The 21,457-nt window shown below is 36.2% G+C and overlaps 4 protein-coding genes, 1 non-coding gene and 1 pseudogene across 5 annotated transcripts; 1 reads left to right on the top strand and 5 right to left on the bottom strand.

Moving 5' to 3' along the window:
• Nucleotides 1-2,753: 2,753 nt before the first annotated feature.
• LOC125581866 (tubulin alpha-2 chain-like) lies at nucleotides 2,754-5,061 on the bottom strand. The gene is made up of 4 exons (XM_048748012.1): nucleotides 4,796-5,061; nucleotides 4,208-4,442; nucleotides 3,670-4,040; nucleotides 2,754-3,589 (listed from the first exon to the last, which is right to left on the bottom strand). Exons 1-4 carry the CDS (start codon nucleotides 4,886-4,888, stop codon nucleotides 2,936-2,938), a joined length of 1,353 nt encoding a protein of 450 aa, XP_048603969.1. The 5' UTR covers nucleotides 4,889-5,061; the 3' UTR covers nucleotides 2,754-2,935.
• A 1,130-nt stretch (nucleotides 5,062-6,191) lies between these two features.
• On the bottom strand, nucleotides 6,192-7,439 carry LOC111203407 (60S ribosomal protein L18-2-like). The gene is made up of 5 exons (XM_022697230.2): nucleotides 7,364-7,439; nucleotides 7,086-7,175; nucleotides 6,865-6,993; nucleotides 6,596-6,778; nucleotides 6,192-6,511 (listed from the first exon to the last, which is right to left on the bottom strand). The coding sequence occupies exons 1-5, from the start codon at nucleotides 7,364-7,366 to the stop codon at nucleotides 6,353-6,355; spliced, it is 564 nt and encodes a 187-aa protein (XP_022552951.1). The 5' UTR covers nucleotides 7,367-7,439; the 3' UTR covers nucleotides 6,192-6,352.
• Nucleotides 7,440-7,547: 108 nt separating this feature from the next.
• Nucleotides 7,548-9,735, top strand: LOC111203405 (serine/threonine-protein phosphatase PP1 isozyme 9). Its single transcript, XM_022697228.2, has 4 exons — nucleotides 7,548-7,953; nucleotides 8,360-8,919; nucleotides 9,000-9,179; nucleotides 9,358-9,735. Exons 1-4 carry the CDS (start codon nucleotides 7,761-7,763, stop codon nucleotides 9,379-9,381), a joined length of 957 nt encoding a protein of 318 aa, XP_022552949.1. The 5' UTR covers nucleotides 7,548-7,760; the 3' UTR covers nucleotides 9,382-9,735.
• Nucleotides 9,736-9,914: 179 nt separating this feature from the next.
• LOC111203406 (50S ribosomal protein L18-like) lies at nucleotides 9,915-11,211 on the bottom strand. The gene is made up of 2 exons (XM_022697229.2): nucleotides 11,157-11,211; nucleotides 9,915-10,513 (listed from the first exon to the last, which is right to left on the bottom strand). The coding sequence occupies exon 2, from the start codon at nucleotides 10,483-10,485 to the stop codon at nucleotides 10,141-10,143; it is 345 nt and encodes a 114-aa protein (XP_022552950.1). The 5' UTR covers nucleotides 10,486-10,513; nucleotides 11,157-11,211; the 3' UTR covers nucleotides 9,915-10,140.
• A 6,165-nt stretch (nucleotides 11,212-17,376) lies between these two features.
• LOC106380029 lies at nucleotides 17,377-18,427 on the bottom strand (annotated as a pseudogene).
• LOC125582619 lies at nucleotides 18,279-18,435 on the bottom strand. The gene has a single exon (XR_007320076.1). It is a non-coding gene; the product is annotated as a U1 spliceosomal RNA (small nuclear RNA).
• Nucleotides 18,436-21,457: the final 3,022 nt, after the last annotated feature.

Here is a 21,457-nt window from a genome sequence, read left to right as displayed (position 1 = left end):
CAATGTGAAAAAAAAATTAGTATAAAAGATTGTGAGATTTTTATAATTAGTTTCTTGGTCGTAATCAACTTTTAATTTCTATGTTTAAAAGCAAAATGACAAATATGGTGCATGAACTAGGAAGAATAACAGCATTACAGCTTTATCCCAAAAAGGTTTGAATACCTTTAGTGTCATCATCTTTTTTTTTAAGCCAGACTTCATAACTATTGGTAATTGTATAGAAGATACATTCATGAATACTGATTTATTACTACACAATCTGAGTTTGTATCTATCTTTTTTCACAAAAACAGATCAGCATTATGAAATATCATTCTTCTCTTGGATAACACCAACATTATACTTTTCTCTTTTCCAAGTGATGTCTGTAAATAATAAAGATGAACAGCCAAGAAAAATATGTATAATTTTTTTTAATAACCCGTGGGTATCTGGCGGGTCGAGGCCCAACCGACTAGTCTTTTGGGGACCCGTTAACCAGCACCAGACAAATGAATTAATCCGAGTTCAGTTGATTTCAAACCCTAGAGGCTTAACATATTTTCAAGTCCGTCGTACCATTCGACCACGTGATTAATATGTATAAATTGAAAAAGCATATATATATATTTAGAGAACACAGTATGAATAGCCTTTAATTTTATTATTTTGGAGCATTGTGGAAACTAAGAGCATGTTTATCCTTAGGAAATCTATTTGGGATTCTTAGGTTTTTTTTTTGTCTAAAAAAAATTAAAAAGCAAATCAATCGCGGACCGCCACGAGTCAGTGGGGCTCGCGAACAGTGTAAGAAACTCACTAAAATCGGTTCTTAATTAGTAGTTTTTGTAACCGATCCTTAAGGGTTTTGTGGGGGCCCACGCACTAAGAACCTCGCTAAGTACCCCAGATAAACATGTTCTAAAAACAAAATTTGGATAGGCTTTAAAGTTAAGAGGCATTTTATACCCCCGATTAATTATATAGAAGTTTTCATACCAGGGATCGATCGTAGTTAAATTCGCACCAAGAACGTGTTATTTCTGCTCCACACAAACATTAGTTAATATATATATTGCTGCACTAAGTATATATTTTCAGTTTCAATTTAATCTATCTTCTCTTTGAACTAAGCTAGTATGAATAATCTGGAACATATGTTAGAGCATCATTATCCCTATAACCCCATTTGGGTTTCTTAATGAATTATTTAATAATAAAAGTTAGTTAAGAAATATAGTTAAGAAACTTATAAATTTTATGCTTTATTGGGGGTTTCTTAATTAAGGTTTTAAAAAAAAGTGTCATATAGAAAATGTTTTTGATTGTTTTGTGAATAAAATTTGTGATCAAGAGAAGAAGAAAAAATGAACTTATTTTGAGTAAAATGTGTTTCCTCGTTTTGTATGGTAAAAAAGAAGAGAAGAAACTTGAAAGTTGAGAGAGCTTCAAGTTATAAAGAAAAAAAGAACATGAGAATGAAGAGAAAGAACAAAAGCTTATTTATACAAAACACATTACGAGGTATTATTTTGCTCAAATCACACAATCACCATAAGACACAAGTCTGTGACAGCAACGTTTGCTTATAACAGAACAACAACAACAAGACCAAGCCAAACGTTTTTTAACTTAACAGAACAACAACGAGATAACTTAAATGAGCAACAACAAGAAGGAGAACTCCATTTCACAAATCAGTCAATTATAGATACATGATCAGGCGAGACATCAAGCCATTAAAAAGAAGAGGTCGAACAAATCAGACAATTATATTTATAAGCTACATTAATAAAAAAAATACAGCTTGCAACTACTTTGAGTTCTGCTCATACAATCCACTATAAACCAACTTAGCAAATAGCAGTTAAGAAGCTAAAGAGAAAGTGCCTTGACCGAATACATTTCATCTACTAATTCTCCTATAAATATCAAGTAATCAAAGTGGAGAGCATGGTGGCTTACCGCCCATTGTGAAATCCACAGTTGGTTTGGTACAAGCAGGGTCTAAGCTTTGCTCTGTCACTTCCATAAATTGCTTTCTTAGTAGGAGGTCGTGCATCATTGCCTACAGATAAAGGAAGGTAAATTCTATCTCCTACATTCAATGACTCCTTGGCTGCCACCTTCAAACAATCAGTACCATTAGCTTCCTTAAAAAAAACAGTTCTTATCCTAACCAAGAGATGACTAGAAGAAGACTTACCCTTTCAATGACTCCTTGGCTGGAACCTTCAAGCAATCATCACCATCGCAGCTCATAGGCATTTCTCTTCTAATTTACAAATCACTTATCTTGTAACTTTCACAGTTCGATTGAATCTACAAAATACAATCTCTTTAGCTGAAGTGACACGGACCTGTCTTAGACGAAAGAGTTTTTGTAGGAGGTTTATAGGTAGGTCGGGACGGCAACGAAGAATCCACCTTAATGCCGTCGTTGAGCCATCCGTTGAGTCTTTGACGATGGAGTCCGCCCAAAGAGAGCTCCTTTCCTACGGCGGCGGCGTCAATGGTGGGAGAGAAGGGAGGTAGAGTTGATCAACTGATTGGTCAAACAAAGAGAGAAGAAGAAAACTCGAGAAAAAAGAGAAAAAATAATAATTTGAGGTTTGCTCACATGCTGACAGGTGTGCTCTCTTTAAGATCGGTCTCAAAAAGTTCCGAATAAGGACCGGTAACTACATTTTAATTTAGTTTTCATTTAATTAAATGATGTAATTTGTTTAAACCCCCCCCTTAAAAACCTGCGATAATGATGGTCTTAGGTATAAGAAATGAGAACGAGGTTTAACACACTGATAGAGTAAATAACACCATAGTAGAAATTCAAACACCTAGACAGGACATGTAGTTTAAAGAAAACACAAACTTAAGACTCGTCAAGAGAATGTCTTGAGCCCATTCACGCAACAAACAAAAGGATAATAGAAACCCATTTTTCGAAACATTCTTAGTACTCCTCGCCTTCGTCATCCTCATCGTCACCACCTTCGGCACCAACCTCCTCATAATCCTTCTCCAACGCCGCAAGATCCTCACGAGCCTCTGAGAACTCTCCTTCCTCCATACCCTCACCGACATACCAGTGAACGAACGCACGTTTCGCGTACATGAGATCGAACTTGTGATCAATCCTCGAGAACACCTCAGCGACACTCGTCGAGTTGGAGATCATACACACAGCTCTCTGCACCTTAGCGAGATCTCCTCCTGGGACAACGGTCGGTGGCTGGTAGTTGATACCGCACTTGAACCCAGTAGGACACCAGTCAACGAACTGGATGGTACGTTTGGTCTTGATCGTTCCGACAGCCGCGTTCACGTCCTTGGGGACGACATCACCACGGTACATCAAACAGCAAGCCATGTATTTACCATGACGAGGGTCACACTTGGCCATCATGGAAGCTGGCTCGAAAGCGCTGTTGGTGATTTCAGCAACAGAGAGCTGCTCGTGGAAGGCCTTCTCTGCAGAGATGACTGGTGCGTAGGACGAAAGCATGAAGTGGATTCTTGGGTATGGGACCAGATTGGTCTGGAACTCAGTGACATCCACGTTCAATGCACCATCGAACCTAAGAGAAGCAGTCAAGGAAGAGATAACCTGAACCATAAAACAAGAATTAACATTAAACATCAAGATTAGTGTGAAAGAGATGTTTTTGTGGGCTGGTGTTATAATACCTGAGAGACGAGACGGTTGAGGTTGGTGTAGGTTGGCCTCTCGATGTTTAGGGAACGTCTACAGATGTCGTAGATAGCTTCATTGTCGAGGAGGATAGAGACATCAGTGTGTTCCAAGAGCGAGTGAGTGGAGAGGACACTGTTGTAAGGCTCAACAACAGAGGTAGAGACCTGTGGAGATGGGTAAACAGTGAAACCAAGCTTGGATTTTTTCCCATAGTCCACAGAGAGTCTCTCAAGGAGGAGAGACCCCAGACCAGACCCAGTTCCTCCACCAACAGCGTTGAAGACGAGGAAGCCTTGGAGACCAGTGCAGTTATCAGCGAGCTTTCTGATTCGGTCCAAGCACAGATCAACAATCTCCTTCCCAACTGAGATTAACATTATAAAACCAAATCAGTATGATCAACACAAACCCCAACAACATTGAAAGCAACTCCTCAGCACAAGCCCATGACCCACTTTTGGAGGCCGATGGGCTTGGGCTGAGGAATAGTTGGGCTTGTGTTGATAGAGGCAAGGGCTGAGAATCTCTTACTGGTGTAATGGCCACGGGCGAAGTTGTTAGCTGCGTCTTCTTTACCGCTGATGAGCTGCTCAGGGTGGAAGAGCTGACGGTAAGTACCGGTTCTGACCTCGTCGATCACGGTGGGCTCAAGGTCGACGAAGACGGCGCGTGGGACGTGCTTCCCCGCGCCGGTTTCGCTGAAGAAGGTGTTGAAAGCGTCGTCACCTCCGCCAACGGTCTTGTCACTCGGCATCTGGCCATCAGGCTGTAACAATTACAAATCAACAAATCAGTTACACAATCAATAGAATCAACAGATCTAATCAATGAAGAAACGAGAGGATCCCAACGGATCTGGCATCAGCCATAGCAGTCAAACGCAGATCTATACGAGTCCACGTTCTATAAGAGATCTAATTCAACGGATCTTGAATCAACAACACAGATCTAAATATTTAGGTAGAGTAGATCTGGAGATCGCTAAGATACAATGTAAAATGTAGCTTATACGTCAGATCTGATCAAATCAAACACAGATCTACAAGATTTTCTCAACGAACGAATCGTTTCGAAATGGAGATACGGATCTTGAAATCAGCCACAGAGATCGATACGAACCTGAATGCCATGTTCAAGGCAGTAAAGCTCCCAGCAGGCGTTTCCGACTTGGATACCAGCTTGACCGATGTGGATCGAGATGCACTCCCTCATTTTCGTTTTCGGAGAAGAATAGATCTGTAGAAAACAAGATTCGCGACGGAAGGGCGTGTATGAAGACGCTCTCCTTAAGGTGGATCTAGATCTGGCTTTTTTTCGAATTCTTGTTTTTGCGGATGAAGGTTTAAAGGTTTATTTATATCGGAATAACAACTGGTAACCCTTGAATTGCGGAAAGAGACAGAGTGGACGTAGCCCTGGGCATTCGGGTATTCGGTTCGGTTTCGGTAGGAACCATTCGGTTTCGGGTATATCGGATAAATTATTCTTATATCCAATAGGTAAAAATGAGATTTCGGCTCGGTTTCGATTCGATTTTGGTCGGTTTCGGTTCGGTTTCGGATACCATTTAATAAATGAATCAAATATACACATACAAAATATATAAATTAATATGTTAAACTAAATGGTCTAATGGTTACCCACTTGCATATTTGTTAATTCAACTAGAGCTCGAATCAATAAAGTGCTAGTTTATAAGTATTTATTGAGTTTTAATATAAAACTACAATATATATATATATATATATATATATGTATAATATAAGAGAGTACATAAAAGATAACAATGTCTCATTCTTCATGTTCGAGTGGGGTTGATGACATTTTACCTTATATTAGAAAATTGATACTTGTTTTTTCGGATATTCGGGTACCCGTTCGGTTTTTGGTTCGGTTCCGGTTTAGTTCTGGTTATTTGGATATAGAAATTTAGGAACCATTCAGATATTTGAGAGTTTCGGTTCGGTTTTTATTTCGGGTAATTTGATTCGGTTCCGGTTCGGTTTTTCGGTTCCGGTTTTTTTGCCTTAGGGCTAGGTGGACGTGTGCTCTCGTCTCTTTGTTTTTTTTTTTGAAATTCGAAATCACCTTGAATTGCGGGAAGGAGCATCTTAACCGAAATTTAACCGGAATTGACCAAAAACGAAAAGGGAAAGAGTTAGGGAATTGCATAATACTCCTCATTCTGTTATTTCTAAACATTAAACACCATTGATTTGTTTTTTCGCAGATTAAGCCCTCTAGATATTGACAATTTCAAAGCCCAATATCGAACTTTTAAGCCCAATATTGACCACAAAAAAAAAGACACCCTTGTTACCTTACCATTGAGTTTTGTTTCAATGATTTGTTAGAAACCGTAGTGTTCTTATTTGACTAGTGTCATTAATCAGTATGAAAATGAAAATTACTTTACAGATGATTTCTTTAAAACCACATTTTCAGCCAGTGATGTAACAATTAACATGCAAATTTAAGAACTACCCTTACGGCTCCTAAACGATCTCAAAGACTCTTTGGAATAAGTAAATTCTTAAGCAAAACATTTAAATGTCGAGTAGAACATAATAACGACAAAAAGCTTAAAACATTGTCTGCAAGAAATGAAGAGGAACGAGAATTCCCTATGAAAATTTCGATTATGAAACCATCCATAACGAAACAACAGAGTATTTCTTAGACCTTGAAACCACGACTCTTTCGCTTTCCTCTAGCCTTCTCAAACTTCCTTCCCTTAGACCTAACATAGGGCTTGGAGTGACTGTGTGGCACACCAGGAGCTAGACCAAAGTGCTTCACTGCTTCACGCGAGTTCTTTGGTCCTCTAAGTAGAACCTTTCACAACACATAAACATAAGCTTAATTTTTCAAATAGAAACGCATATCCAGATAAAGGTGATTTATTTTAAAATCACTCACCGTGTTCTGTCCCAAAGGAGCAACGAGAGCAAGCTGGTCAAAGGTCAAGCACTCTCCACCAGCTTTCTCAATCCTAGCCCTAGCCCTCTCCGTAAACCTCAAGGCAGTAACCTTCATTGCAGGGATCTCGTGCACTCTCAAATCATCAGTAATAGTCCCAACCAACACAGCAATCTTACCATCCTATAGTAAGAGACAAAAAACCACATGATTTACTCTTATCCAGACAAACAAAGCCTGATTAGAATGCGTCTCAAAAGGAAACGAACCTTGCCCTTCATGAACTCAGCGAGCTTGGAGAGAGAAAGAGGAGCCTTGTTGACTTTACTCATGAAAAGCCTCTTAAGGATCACTGCATCGAACTTGCTCCCGGTTCTCCTAACCAAAAACCGGTACAGCTACAGAAAGGAGAAAATCTCATTAAACCAATCTGACATTACGATCCAGCCTACCAATCATTGAGACAGTAGATTCATAAGAATATATTTACCTTGACGAGAAGCTTGAGGTAGACATCATCGGACTTCGGAGCTGTCCTTTTGGTCTTCTTGCTCTTACCTCCCGCGATAAGATCGATACCCTACAACAACGAGAAAACTAAAGAATCAAGCATCTCCAGATTTATTCCTCAACTATAAGCTATAGCGCAGATCAACATTGCAGACACCTAATCGAAACGAAGAAACCTAAGCTAGAAGTAGAACCAACAGATCAAGCTCGTAGGAAACTCATAAGAGAAGATATTAAGCGGCGGCGAACAGTACGTACCATTGCGTGAGCTGTCGAGTGTCTGTCTGCTACGGAGGAAGAGGAAAATGAAATTAGGGTTTATGAATTTATAGGAATAAGCTCGCTCGTATCTTAGGTTTCATGACGTCATCTTCGCTTTAGGCCTTCTTTGGGCCCAAACAAGAGGCCCATTTATTTTTGTTTTTTTTTGCTTGTCTGAATATCAAAGTTCTTCTGGGTTCTCATTGTTTGACGACCCTCCTTCATCCTCAATTCCATCTTTCCCACACTTTCTCGGGAAAATTCAAAGCAGAAAATCTTTAATTCCATCGGTACCTAAACACGACCCGTTATTCCACTCCTGCTTTTGAACGAAACCCTTGTACCAAGTTTCGATTTTGGTTAAAAAAAAAATTAAGATCTGAGAGAGAAGACGATGATGACGAGTATGGAAGGGATGATAGAGAAAGGAGTGTTGGATGATATCATCAGAAGATTGCTAGAAGGCAGAGGAGGCAAACAGGTTCAGCTATCAGAGTGCGAGATTCGTCAACTCTGCTCCAACGCTCGTCAAATCTTCCTCTCTCAGCCCAATCTCCTCGAGCTCCACGCCCCAATCCGCATCTGCGGTAATCTCTCTCTTTCTCCCACGGTGAAATTGCTTAATTGAGTGTGAAAAATAGCAAAGTTTAGGGATTTGAGCATCTGGGTATTGTAATTGGCGGTGAATGTAACAAAATTTACGGATTTGAGCATCTGGGTATTGTAATTGGATGTGAAAAGTAGCAAACTTTAGGGATTTGAGCATCTGGGTAATGTAATTGTGGGTGAAAGTAGAAAACTTTGGGGATTTGAGCATCAGGGTATTCTAATTGGGAGTGAATGTAGCAAAATTTTGGGTTTCTCTGTGAATTTGAGGTTGATCATGGAGGTGAATGTAGCAAAACTTTAGGGTTTTCTGTAAATTGAGGTTAATTTTTGATACTTGGGGTGAAAGTAACAAACTTTAGGGTTTCTATGTGAATTTGTGATCAGGTGATATCCATGGCCAGTATCAAGATCTTCTTCGACTATTCGAATACGGAGGCTACCCTCCTTCAGCGACCTATCTCTTCCTAGGCGACTACGTTGACAGAGGCAAGCAGAGTCTCGAGACCATATGTCTACTCCTCGCTTACAAGATCCGTTACCCGTCCAAGATATATCTCCTGAGAGGCAACCACGAGGACGCTAAGATCAACAGAATCTACGGATTCTACGACGAGTGCAAGCGTAGATTCAACGTACGTCTCTGGAAGATCTTCACCGATTGCTTCAACTCTTTACCCGTGGCAGCACTCATTGACGACAAGATCTTGTGTATGCACGGAGGGTTGTCGCCGGAGCTGGAGAATTTGAATCAGATTCGAGAGATTGAGAGGCCTACTGAGATTCCGGACAATGGTCTTCTTTGTGATTTGCTTTGGTCTGATCCTGACCAGAAGAGGGAAGGATGGTCTGATAGTGATCGAGGCATCTCTTGTACTTTTGGAGCTGATAAAGTCGATGAGTTTTTGGATAAGAATGATCTTGACCTTATCTGCCGTGGCCATCAGGTAAAAAGCTAAGATGTGTTTTTTGTTGTAAAGGTAGAGACTTTTTAGTGGAGACGTGTGATGGGTTTTGTGTGTTGCAGGTAGTGGAAGATGGGTATGAGTTTTTTGCGAACAGGAGGTTAGTTACGATATTCTCAGCTCCAAACTATGGTGGGGAGTTTGATAACGCTGGTGCATTATTGAGTGTGGACGAGTCTCTTGTTTGCTCTTTCGAGATTATGAAACCGGCTCCAGCTTCTAGTAGTCATCCTCTCAAGAAGGTTCGTTTCTACCAATAAAATGTACATTCAGGCCTATGTTGTAACACAGTTTCTTCAGAATCTTTGCAACAGAACCTTAGGTTTCATCAGTGTGAGATTGTGATGTCCATAATCTTAAGCAGTAGGAGCATCATTGTGATTTACACTTAACTATCTTTGATATGTTTCTCTTTATCAGGTACCTAAAATGGGGAAGTCTTGAAGTCTAGCCTTCTCTCTCAAGATAAGGGTTTGACAGCTCAAGCTAGGCTCAAGATTTGAACTTCCACTATCACTTAGTTTGTGTGTGTTCAGTTATGGGTTGAATGCATTGAAGAACCCAAATGGTCCCTTATCATCAAACAACTTCTGTAAAAAAAAAAAGTGAGAAAGCAAAAACACACACTTAGTTTTCTGTGTAGATGCAGAATGATCTGTCTTCTGCTTCTGGATAGTCTCCTTTACTTTCTTCTTTTAACCCTTTTAGTTTAAGTTAGAGTGCCTCTCTCAGATTTTTATTTCTTGCTCTTGTTTGATGAACCCTGTTGCATATCATCAAGGTTCCACATTTCTTCAACTTTTAGCTCTAATGTTCTTCTCCAGATTGAAAGGATTAACAGTATGGAAGATAGTTTTGAAGTGTGGAAAAAGCTTAACTAATGGCGTTTGCAACTACTGCCGTAAAATGTCATTCCATAATCTTACTCAGCTTGTTCATTGGTGAAAAGAAATCAACTTTGAACTATTCTTCTCCTATTCGGAAAGAACCATTAATCTTATTATTCAATAGTCAAAAGCATATAAAAATTCATTCTCTTTTGAACATTTTTCTTCACAGCCCTGAAGAAAAGAAAGAAGAATAGACATGAACTAAGCAAAGGCTTTCATTATGGCACCACTCTGATCTCAAGACAAAGAGAATGACAATGTTCCGAACTAACCATATGAAACTGATTTGGCTTCACGGATCGTTGAACAATCCTCAAAGCAACTTGACGCCAGCTTCCCTGACAGAATCGATCACAGCCTTGACTTTACCATGATACATCTGCTCTTTTTTCATGTGAATGGTAACAGCTGGAATGTCTTTCAACAAGAGCCTTTCTCCAAGGAGTTTACCGATCTTTGCAGCAGCAGCCACGTCGCGTGTGACCCCCATTGTTTCCCTCAATGCTTTTTCCTGTGAGCTAGCTGAGCAAGCCACTGTGGCTGTTGGTGAGTGGATGACTTGGGCGTGAACAAACTTATTCGTGAAGTGCAACTTCAAGACGTAAGGTTTGAGGTAGTCGAAGAGCCGCGGTGGTCTCACTGCCGGTGGAATCACCATCTTTCTCTCCCTTTTACTCTCTGAAACTCTGCAAGGAGAGACAAAGTGTAAACACTTCAAAAGATAAAAATCAAAGAAAACTCTAATTTTCACTAAGCATTATTAACACAACACAAGACAAAGGCTAACACCTGGAATACACGTAAATGATGCAAGCCAAGAGTAACACGAAAACTGCATTACAGTGAAGTGGAATAGAGCAAAATTTACATGACCAGAGGCAGCAAGTGCAGTTAATAACAGTTGAATATTCCATTTTAAGCTAAATCTTCACATATCAGACAAAAACAAATGTGTGATGTGACACTCCTGTATTAATATAATCCGCCTGCTTGTTTGTAGCACCAAAACCAAACCTTACGTTTTAACTCTCCACTCCTTTCAGACATTTCATCGAACAGTTGGTGGATATCAGTTTGTGACTAAACCATTATCATTAACAAAAAAAATCATTCCTTTCTCATCGAACAAGATCAGTACAACATTGTCCATGTGACAATCATGACAGAGACAGAACATTGAACAATCGAAACCAATCAAGACTAAACTAAAATGCAGTGAGCAATTTGTTCCAGATTCCAAAGGATTGAAGCTCGAAAACTAATCTACGGTAAAGAGCTTCCAAGAGAACACTTCCAATGTTCTAGACATTGAACCCAGAATTAGCGTACCTGGAAAAATAGGAAGCTACGGAGTCCGGCGAAGGAGAGAGTGAAACAAATGCCGACGAGGACGAGATATTGGGTTTTGATGACAGAAGTATAATGAGCCCATTATCGGCCCATTTAGACTGGAATTTTTGGTAGTGAGCCCATTGTTTCTTTCTAATTGAGTTGGGGTCATATTATATACTAGGTTTGAGTATTTCAACTAATCTGCATTTTTTTTTTAAAGTAATTTTGATTATGTTTCAACAGCTAAACCAACTACATAGCAAACAATCAGGCTTCGTCATGAATCGTTTGTCTGATTTTTAGTCACGAAAAATCAACTACAGCAATGTAGTTTATTAGTTTCATCATTTATATAACAAAATTATATTAATTGTTACATTGTGGAATACTTAAGTACTATATTTAAGTAAATTGCCATTTTTTTTGGGCTCAGGCAAGTACTTTTCAAATTTTCATTGATTCTACATTACAACAGTTTATCAAACTCAATCATGTACTATGTCACAACTTAGCCATTCCATTTACTTATCTAGGATAAAACACCAACCTGACATCATTGAACGTGGAGAAGCATGTTTTTGATATCGTTAGAAACATGTTTGAGTACACTCGGTCTATCTTCCTCACTATTGAACAATGTAAACGAGTTATTTGGAGGACTACAAATCAAAGACAATGTTCATAACTTCAGATATTCATTCAAAGAGATTTTCACAGTATTCATTCTTAGTTTTCGTTTTTTTTTTCTATTATACAAGAATCCGTTATAAAGTTGTACCCTCCAGTGATCCCCTTTTTTCTGTCTCCACAAGGACATGACAACATTACTTGCGTAATAAAACTGTGACTTTTATTTGATTTTCTCACTTTATGAATCTCTAAACTGTTAACTTGTTGACCAAAAAAAAACTGTTAACTGAGGAAAAAAACAGATTCACAGAAGTATGAGTTAATGGCAGTGAGGGTGAAAGAGAGAAAGTCCCCCGCTTTCTCAGGGAACTGAACCTTTCTTCTTTTTAACCTACACACAATCTACACGCTTGCATTCATTTTTATATCAATGACGTAAGCAACTGATTGTCTTTCTATGATACTAGTATATAATTTACTTTTTTGAAAAGGATAATACTAGTATACTACTACACTCTCCATTCTCTCTTTTCCGATAAAATAAAAATAAAACAAGGTTACAAAATATATATTTCGTTTATACATATAAATAAGAAAACAGATTTTGCTCAGAGTTAACAGCAGTCTTGAAACTCGAATTTTCCGATCATTTTATAAAGTAAAATAAGTTCCCCTGATGAGTAACTGAAAAAAATACTTTTTTAAATCAAAGTTTCAATAAAATTTCATTTAGTTCAATAATGTATCTTAAACTTTTATACCAAGTGTATTTTATAGTTAACTATATAAAAATCTTCCACTGACTTAATATAGATATAAGTTTTGTATATAATTTTGATGCATTACAAAATTTCATGTGTCTATGCCCATTCGTGTGCATAACTGCGTACCATTGCCAACAATAAGTGACCATAAGCTGGAGTAGCTATCAATGTTTATTTACTTCGAATCTTTCTTATATATCCACAAATTTTACATTAAATATCTAAAATGTAAAATCTAAGCATGAATTAGTCCAATAAATATGAACATAGATCGATTATGTAAATTCTCTTCTCACCGTGGATGATTACTTAGCCGGGAGGGGGGAGACACACGTGTTGGAGTAGTAGAACACGTGCGAAAATATGATCAACATAGACCGATCGATCTCATTTGTTCGCACGTGCCCTGCTTCTCCAGCAAGTGTTACTCACCCATTTCATTTCTCTTACATCAACTTCACATAGCCTTCCATGGCCAGTGTAGGAAAAGAAAGATATTTGGTTGTGTAGAAGAAGAGAGTAAAGATTGGCGTGGGAGGCAGGAACTTCTGCTTGCTCGTTTACGTACATATATAGTGGGCTTCAAGTGTTTGATAAAACGAGGCAAAACTTTAAAATGGAGTAAGATATATCCTAAAATTCAAAAAGTATTAACTTAAAAAATTGGGAGTGGAATTAAAGTGATTGAGTCTTGAAGTGGGATTTCTTTAAATGTGGATAAGAAGCAAAATAGCTATCATATCACCGAGTCTTTCATTACTTTAAATGATAGAGTATTTTTTATTTTCTTTGTCAAATTTACTTTGAGAGTGATTTATATACAACACGCATGTCTACATAGATTCGTAAAACGAGACTCGCAGTTAATAACTACGTAATAGTTAAACAAAACAAAACAATATGCATAAACAGGATTAAAGAGGATCAGATAATCGGTTTACAGTTTGACAACGGGGTAGCTTGTAAGAACAGAGATAATATTTCCAGACTTGTTTATAAATAAATAAAATATCTATTGCGCATGTAACAGAAACAGACAGTAAAGATAGGTGACGAGTTTGGAGTCAGTTTATGTCTAATTCCTGCCGCCGAATCCAAGATCAAGTCTCACTATTTTTATCCCAATCTTTACTTCCTAGTAACGTTGCCACAGATATAGTTATCAACCAAATTATTACGCACTACTTCTCAACTTGGAGATCAAAATCTTAAGGGCGCTTCCGATCTTAAACTTTTCGTGGATACTTGCCAACATTGACTAAGATGGTTTAGAATAACACAGTTTGATATAATCAAACTTCGTCCAAAAACGCAGTAATAAAAAAGGTAGGGCACGATTAAGCGTAGGATCACCCAGTGACTACATTATGCATATACTATAACCAACTGGTTAAAAATGTACAAATATTTAATTCATTCAAAAAATGTAAGAAAATAAATTTAACATATATCGTTGAATCCTTTAGGTCATCTCCATCTCAACTGCAAAACACTATTTTAGTGTGATTTTTACATCAAATCTTTTCCAATATAACTGCAAAAATCACACCATTTTAGTGCAACACTAAAATTTGACACCAAATTTGGTGTGATACTATTCACCACACTAAAATACTATTTATCCCACTAAAACACTATTTACTTATTTTATTACTAAAACATACAATTAAATAAATGATAAATAAAAAACTTAATACATATAATATTATAAAATAGTTTTAGTGTGAAGTTTAGTGTTATGGTTGGAGAAGACCTTGACTTTAGTGTTGAAATTACACTAAAATAGTGTGGTTTTGACACTAAATTTTTTTTTATCTCCAACCACAACACCAAATGTTGCACTAAAAAGGAATATTCTTCATTATTTTACTATTATCAAATTCTTTTATTTTTAATAATTTTGATAAATATTAATAGTTTTATGACTAAAATATATTAACTAATATTAAAATTGTAACTAAAATAATAATTATATATATATGTGTGTATTTACATTATATAATAACATTATTATTAATACATATTGTTATATTAATTAATTAAACACACAAAAAAGTTAAATTATAACATACTAGATCTAAATATTATAATATTCCAACTACAATTGTTTGAATTAAACTTTGTTATGTATTTAAAAATTAATTTTATATTTGTTTTATAAACCCTAATATTTTATAACAATTAAAATATAACAAAACAATGGTGATATAACTAAAAAATATTCATTCAATTGTAAACTAATCATACAAATCAAATAAATTAAACAATACATAAATAAACAGTTTTAATAAAAAAATCAAAAAAAAAAAAACTTTTGTCGCTACAGTATTGCACCAAATATGGTTTCACACTTTAGCAAAAAGGAAAATTGCACTAAAATGCAGTTTGATATACCGTTAAGTTGGAGAGAGGAAACATCAAATCAACACACTATTTTGTTGTTTTACCGTGTGGTTGGACTTGGCCTTACGAAGATAAAGCACTATTTATATTATCTCTCCTCCCTCTGGTTTCTCCGCCTTCTCTCCAACTTGTCAGAAGGTGGAGTTTGGTTATATGGTCCTGAGATATTCCCTCGTTGTTCAAGGAGGAAATGGCTTATTGGTGGTTTGGCCGTGGGTAATAATCTCTATAAGTATCTTTCATGGAGTTCTGAATCTGTTGTTTCATGCTCGTTTAGAGTTCTCACCGGTGACTTTTGTCTTCAATTGTCTTTATCATTTTTTTATTGTTATGTGTATGTATTTGTTGGGATCCCTTGTATTGGTTTAGTTTCCAGAGTCGGTTCTGTGTGACCGCTGGCATGTGTACCGGGTGTAATCTTTTCGGTGTAAGAACGCTATCTTGTAATCCTTCGTGTTTCTTCTTAATAAAATCAGGTGAAAAAAAAATTAACATTCATGAAAAAAAATGTACAAAAATATTTTTGACATTTTCCCCTGATATACGAGTATGTCCGTGAAACCGTCCGACTAATTTCGGAAATTGACAAGGTAGTTTATGCAATCTCATTAGTAATAACACATTCGATCAAAGCAAGTGAGAAAGTAGTTCATGCGGAGTGTTTGCACACTATGAAATATCAACTACTTTACTATAAATTTTTTTTTCAAATAAAGTAATAATCAGCAGGGATGATCATTATAATTCATGCGTGGCTGACTTTTTCTAATAAGAAATCACATTATTTGATTTTTTTTTTTTCGACGAAAGCATAAGCTGATTTGAAATGGGAAAGAAATGAAATAAAGATTATATTTTTCGATAAAAGAAAAAGACAGAAGAAGAAGGATGGTGATGAAAGTGATGGAGACAGTAACACAGAGAGGAATGGGTTGCGTGTTCCTCGCGAGTTTCTTTCCTTTTTACTTTTTTTTTACCCTCAGACCCAAAACAAAATCCACCACCATGCAGTAATTTTCTCTTTTTAATATTTGTTGTTCTCAGTCGTCCATGATTAACAAAACTATAATAAAGCAACTAAGCAGACCTTCATGATCTATGTATCTTAAGACATTAATACATCTGTAGCCTATATTTAGTGGGATGCATGCAATAATCTATATAGTCCTTTTCATAAAAGTTCCTACCATGATTCCCATTAACTCGAGATGGGAAAAATTAAACTAAAACTCAGTTACAAAATAGCATATCTACATTGGTCAATTCAATCATTGTAACATGTTTTAAAGCATAAGTACCGAATCTTAGATGATAGATCTTCATACCATGTGAAAAAAGAAATAGAAAAGATATTTGTATAACTAAAAGATTTCAACAAAAAGAAAAAGAAAAAAAAAGGTGATGGATTCTGTAGTTCAGTGTCACTTGCTTCTGACGAAATTAACTGAAGTGAATCGTTCCCCCATGTTTTATGGGTTTGGGTTTTCCCCTCTGACGTATTTGCTAGTAACACACATACACACAGACTCTCTCTCATTTCAATATTTGCATTTATATATATCTCACACATCACACGTCGTTAATGTTGCTATTAGGGTACCATCCGCAGTTACTAATTTGCAAAAGGATTGTTTATCGTATTAATGATTATTTTGATACAATTATTTAACTTAATCATGGTAAATAAGGTAAGCTTCATGCAAATAGTTGAATAAAATTTTACCTACTGTTCACCGTGTAGTGTTCTTTCTTTGTTAAAGATAACACATCTCTATCCAATATATAAACAGCCTGTTTCATACATAAAGTATTATCTTTGTCTTTTAAAAGAAACCAGACATTCGAAGTAGATTAACTCCAATGGTCAGATAATGGACGATGATCTAATTGACTAATTATTGCTTAGTTAATAGTTGCAGTATGTTTTTCCACAGTAATTAGTGTTAGTACACCTGAACTAAATATTAATTGCAAGAAGATGGTTATATGCCCCCATACCAAAAACAATCTTGCATCCGTGATTTGAAACGATACAATAATCTTTAACCAACAATGCTGGGTGAAAATGCTGTGTATTCAATAGTATTTGTTACTATTATTGTATTCAACTCACAATTGTTAACATGCATTGGAAGATTGCATTAACAATTATGCTGCTGTAAAAATAGAGACACGACAATAGATGGAACTGAAGTTGTATTTTGATTAGTAATATATAGTTTGTACACTTTGCATCACTACCAATCACATTCTAACTATTATGAGATCAACCACAGTATTTGTTTTGGTTTTGACTCTCTCAAGTCCTACAATTTAGTCAAGGCCGACACAAACTATAAGGCACATCATGAAGTCTTGTATGTTTCTAAGGGACTGAACAATAATCAAAATAATAAGCAAATGGAACCTAAACCCAATACTGTCCGAGAACTGAGAATAACATTTCTTCATGGAAGCTCCTAGTGTGCAATAACAAAAGAAAATGTATCACTTCAATCAAAATAGATAATATCTATTTATCAAAAACAGAGATAAAATCAAACCAAACTTAAGAGAAAAATATTGGTCTTAGTCTTCTTCCTCAGCTTCGTTCTCAGCAATGTTGAAGTACCTCAACCCATAGAGGTTACGGTCCTTGTTCGCTGCAATCACTCTGTGTCAGTCCCTCACGTTGTGCTTCTTCAGGTACTTCTTCGTCAAATACTTGAGGTATCTACACATACATACCTCTTGGAGAATTGGCTATCAGAGGTGACGGTGATCTTGCTCTTGTCGCGAGTGATGGAGACAGAGTCACCAAGAGCACCTGCTTTACCACCAACCTTAATCCTCTGCTGAAGAAACTTCTCTAGCAAAGCAATCTCCATGATCTTGTCATCAACAGGCTTCGAACAATCAATGGTGAAGGCAACTCCTCCCTTCTTCTTCCCCTTTGGAGCTGTTGTACTTCCACGACTCATTCTCACCACTACAGTCCAAAAAACGTATGACCATTCGTAACGTTCGCAATAATTATACGACAAATTATTATAATCTAAGCTTGTCAATTACTTTTTAGAGTTTTGAGATCGATTCAATTTGTTCGAAATGGCCCAAGAATTCTAATGGGCCGAAAGCCCAGATGAATCGGTTTGGTCTTCCGAGAGTTTAGTAGATTCATCGATGTGGGATGCTGTACGTTCGTCAACATACCTAAACCCGTAACAATAAACATATCTGGAATATATAATTTTTGACGTAACGTCATTTTAATTCCGTCACAAAGTCAACAATTCATAATAAGTTAATTTTGACAAAAAAAAGATTAAACTAAGAGTATATGGTGGGAGCCGCGCGAACACAGGCTCGCTACAAATAATGACGCAGGCTCTCCCACTTGGGGAGACCTTAGGCTAAGCGCCCCTCCTTAGTGCAATGGAGGTCACTAGCCTAGGCCACTCGTCTTCTTGATCACGAGTCGACCCCGTCCAGGTAAGTGATTTGCTTGTTCGCTCCCCTTCTTCTTTTATACTACGGTAAGCGAGTCCTTTCTGTTAAATGTAAGCGATGTGGGACTTTCACCCATCTCTCATTCACAGGCTTTAAACGACAAAATTGTTGGGTTTTTAGACATGGGCCGGACACGACAAGCCCAAGTTAAGTGTTTCGTAGTTGGTCGTTGGTAAAGAAAACAAATTCTTAAGAAGAGAGGAGAGATTGAACCTAGTATGATAGCTTTTATTAATCAATCATCGCAAGTTCTTTACCTATTGAAAATATAATGAACCTGATTAGTGTTTCTTTACACATTCAAGAACATTTGAGTTCATCTAAAAATAAATGCGGAACTGACAAATGCCCATCTCCGACGAGGGACACAGAGCTAATCAACAATACGAATTAGGGACAAGAGGACCAACCTCATAACGAAATATAAAAGTCTGCATTATTTTTTTCTTAAGGTATCTCTTACAGATTAGCATCCCGTATTTTAAGACCTTTTTTGTCATAAAATTAAGACATTAATACATCTGTAGCCTATATATAGTGAGATGCATGCAAGAATCCTTTTTTTTTGTCAACTGCATGCAATAATCTATATAGTCCTTTTCATAAAAGTTCCTACCATAATTCCCATTACTCGAGATGGGAAAAATTAAACTAAAACTCTGTTAAAGAAAATCATATCTACATCCGCCTTGCGCGGGATCAACATTATATATATAAATTAATTTATGTATTAAATATTTTTACATATTATGAAATAATAAATATATATAAAATAATTAAAAGTCAGTAACTATTAAATATATAATTAAATTGGTGTGAACATATAAATCAATTTTATTAATCCAAAAAATATTTTTTTTCATATTTGATAGGTTATGTTATTAAATTTAAATGATACTAACATAGATAATATATTTTAGTATATTTTTAATATTAATGTCTATTAAATGATGATTTCTACTCATATATTTTTTTTGATCATTTGTATCTTTTATAGAAAAAAAATTTAAATTACTCATAACAAAATTTTCATTGTAGGATTAATAGTTTTAGTAATTTATAATTTGAAAAAAATAAATAAGTTGTCAATGATCGTTCAAAACTTTTATCAAAAAAATTGTTCAAAGTAAATTTCGAAACTAAAATATTGTATTTTATATGGTTTATAGTTTAATTTAAAACGATGTATATATATTAATCTTATTAATTAATTAAATTAGACTTTTTACTTATATAATTTTTGTAGTCATTTGTATTTTGTTATAAAAAAAATTTTAAACCATGGATCATAAAATTTGAATGTGAGACTTTTAGCAGTTTTAGTAGTTTATAGCCGTTTGTAAAAATTCAAAATACATATACATAAAAATCTAAATTTTTATTATATGGTTATTGTGGTTGTTTAATTTATTTAATAGTTTAAAATTAAACAAATATGATAGAAGATACACTATTTTTATCAAATCTTTATTATTCAAAATCATTGATTGCCATATATAATTTAGCCACATTAGGCAATTCCATAAATTTTATTTAAGAAAATAATAAAGTACATTAATGATGAATTTATTGTTAGTTTAATAAAAAAAATTATTATATAATTAGATGAACCAACATACTTCTCTAATGATTCTAAAAATCATTCTATCGATGACATGTGGCTATAAAAAGAAGGCGTAATGCTTATTAAATAATATATAGGGGATTGGTCAATTCAATCATTGTTACATATTTTAAAGCATATGTACCGAATCTTAGATGATAGATCTCCATATCGTGTGAAAAAAGAAATAGAAAAGATTTTGTATAACTAAAATATTTCAACTAAAAGAAAAAGAAAAAAAAGGTGGTGGATTCTGCAGTTCACTGTCACTTACCTCTGACGAAATTAACTGAAGTGAATCGTTCCCCCATGTTTTATGGGTTTGGGTTTGCCCCTCTGACGTCTTTGCTTTTAACACACACACACACTAGCCTAACACGCACTCTCTCATTTCACTCCCACACATCACATGTCGTAACGTTCGTTAATGTTGCTATTAGGGTACCATCCGCAGTTAATAATTTGCAAAAGGATTGTTTATCATATAAATAATTATTTTGATACAATTATTTAACTTAATCATGGTAAATAAGATAAGCTTCACGCAAATAGTTGAATAAAATTTTACCTACTGCTCACCATGTAGTGTTCTTTCTTTGTTAAAGATCACACATCTCTATCCAAAATACAAACAGCCTGTTTCATAGATAAAGTATTATCTTTGTCTTTTAAAACAAACCAGAGAAACTAGTTATATGGTTAGTGATTGTCAAAGGTGTTTTTTTCTCTCCCACACACTAAAGTTGAGATTGGTTTTTAACCGCTGACCTTTTTTCACCCCCCTCTTTATCTGCTAGTTATTTACCCGTTTTTGTACCGCTTTCCTCTGGTCCCCTCTGCAACCGCGGCTGTAGATTCAAATTGTTTCCATCTCGGTCTTATATCCAGCGGTCCCTTCCGTTCTCCTCGCTTCTCCTAACCGGAACTGGTCACAACTCGCCGGGTTCAGCCTCCGACATCGTCGGAGGGTCAGCCAAGCCGGTCCTTGTACCACTTGGTCTCCTTTCGTATGGCATAATCTCCCAGTTTGCTACTGACCTTAGGTTGTAATAACCTATAAACTCTTCCTCTTCGCTTCTGTGAACTTACAGAGTAATACATCTACTTCACACTCTTGCCTCTAACCGACAAATCCTACCCATAAGAAAGTATGTCTCGCCGTTACTCCCGGAACGAGAAGGAGAAGTGGGTTCCATCTAGTAACAAGGAAGCCAAACGTTCACCGGTGCGTATACCGCCAAATAATAACGACAATCTGATAGCTGCACACAGACTCACCGTCATTGGAAGGGTTACAAACCCTCTGCTCCAGAGACCTCGTGCAGTTATTGACTTTTTACCCCAAGTCTGGAATCTTGAAGGACGTGTAACAGGAAGAGACCTTGGCCCTGAGAAATTCCAAATGCGCT

This window comes from Brassica napus, chromosome C2 (assembly GCF_020379485.1).
Source record: "Brassica napus cultivar Da-Ae chromosome C2, Da-Ae, whole genome shotgun sequence".
Classification (NCBI taxonomy): Eukaryota; Viridiplantae; Streptophyta; class Magnoliopsida; order Brassicales; family Brassicaceae; genus Brassica; species Brassica napus.
This window is presented reverse-complemented; position numbering and strand designations above follow the sequence as displayed.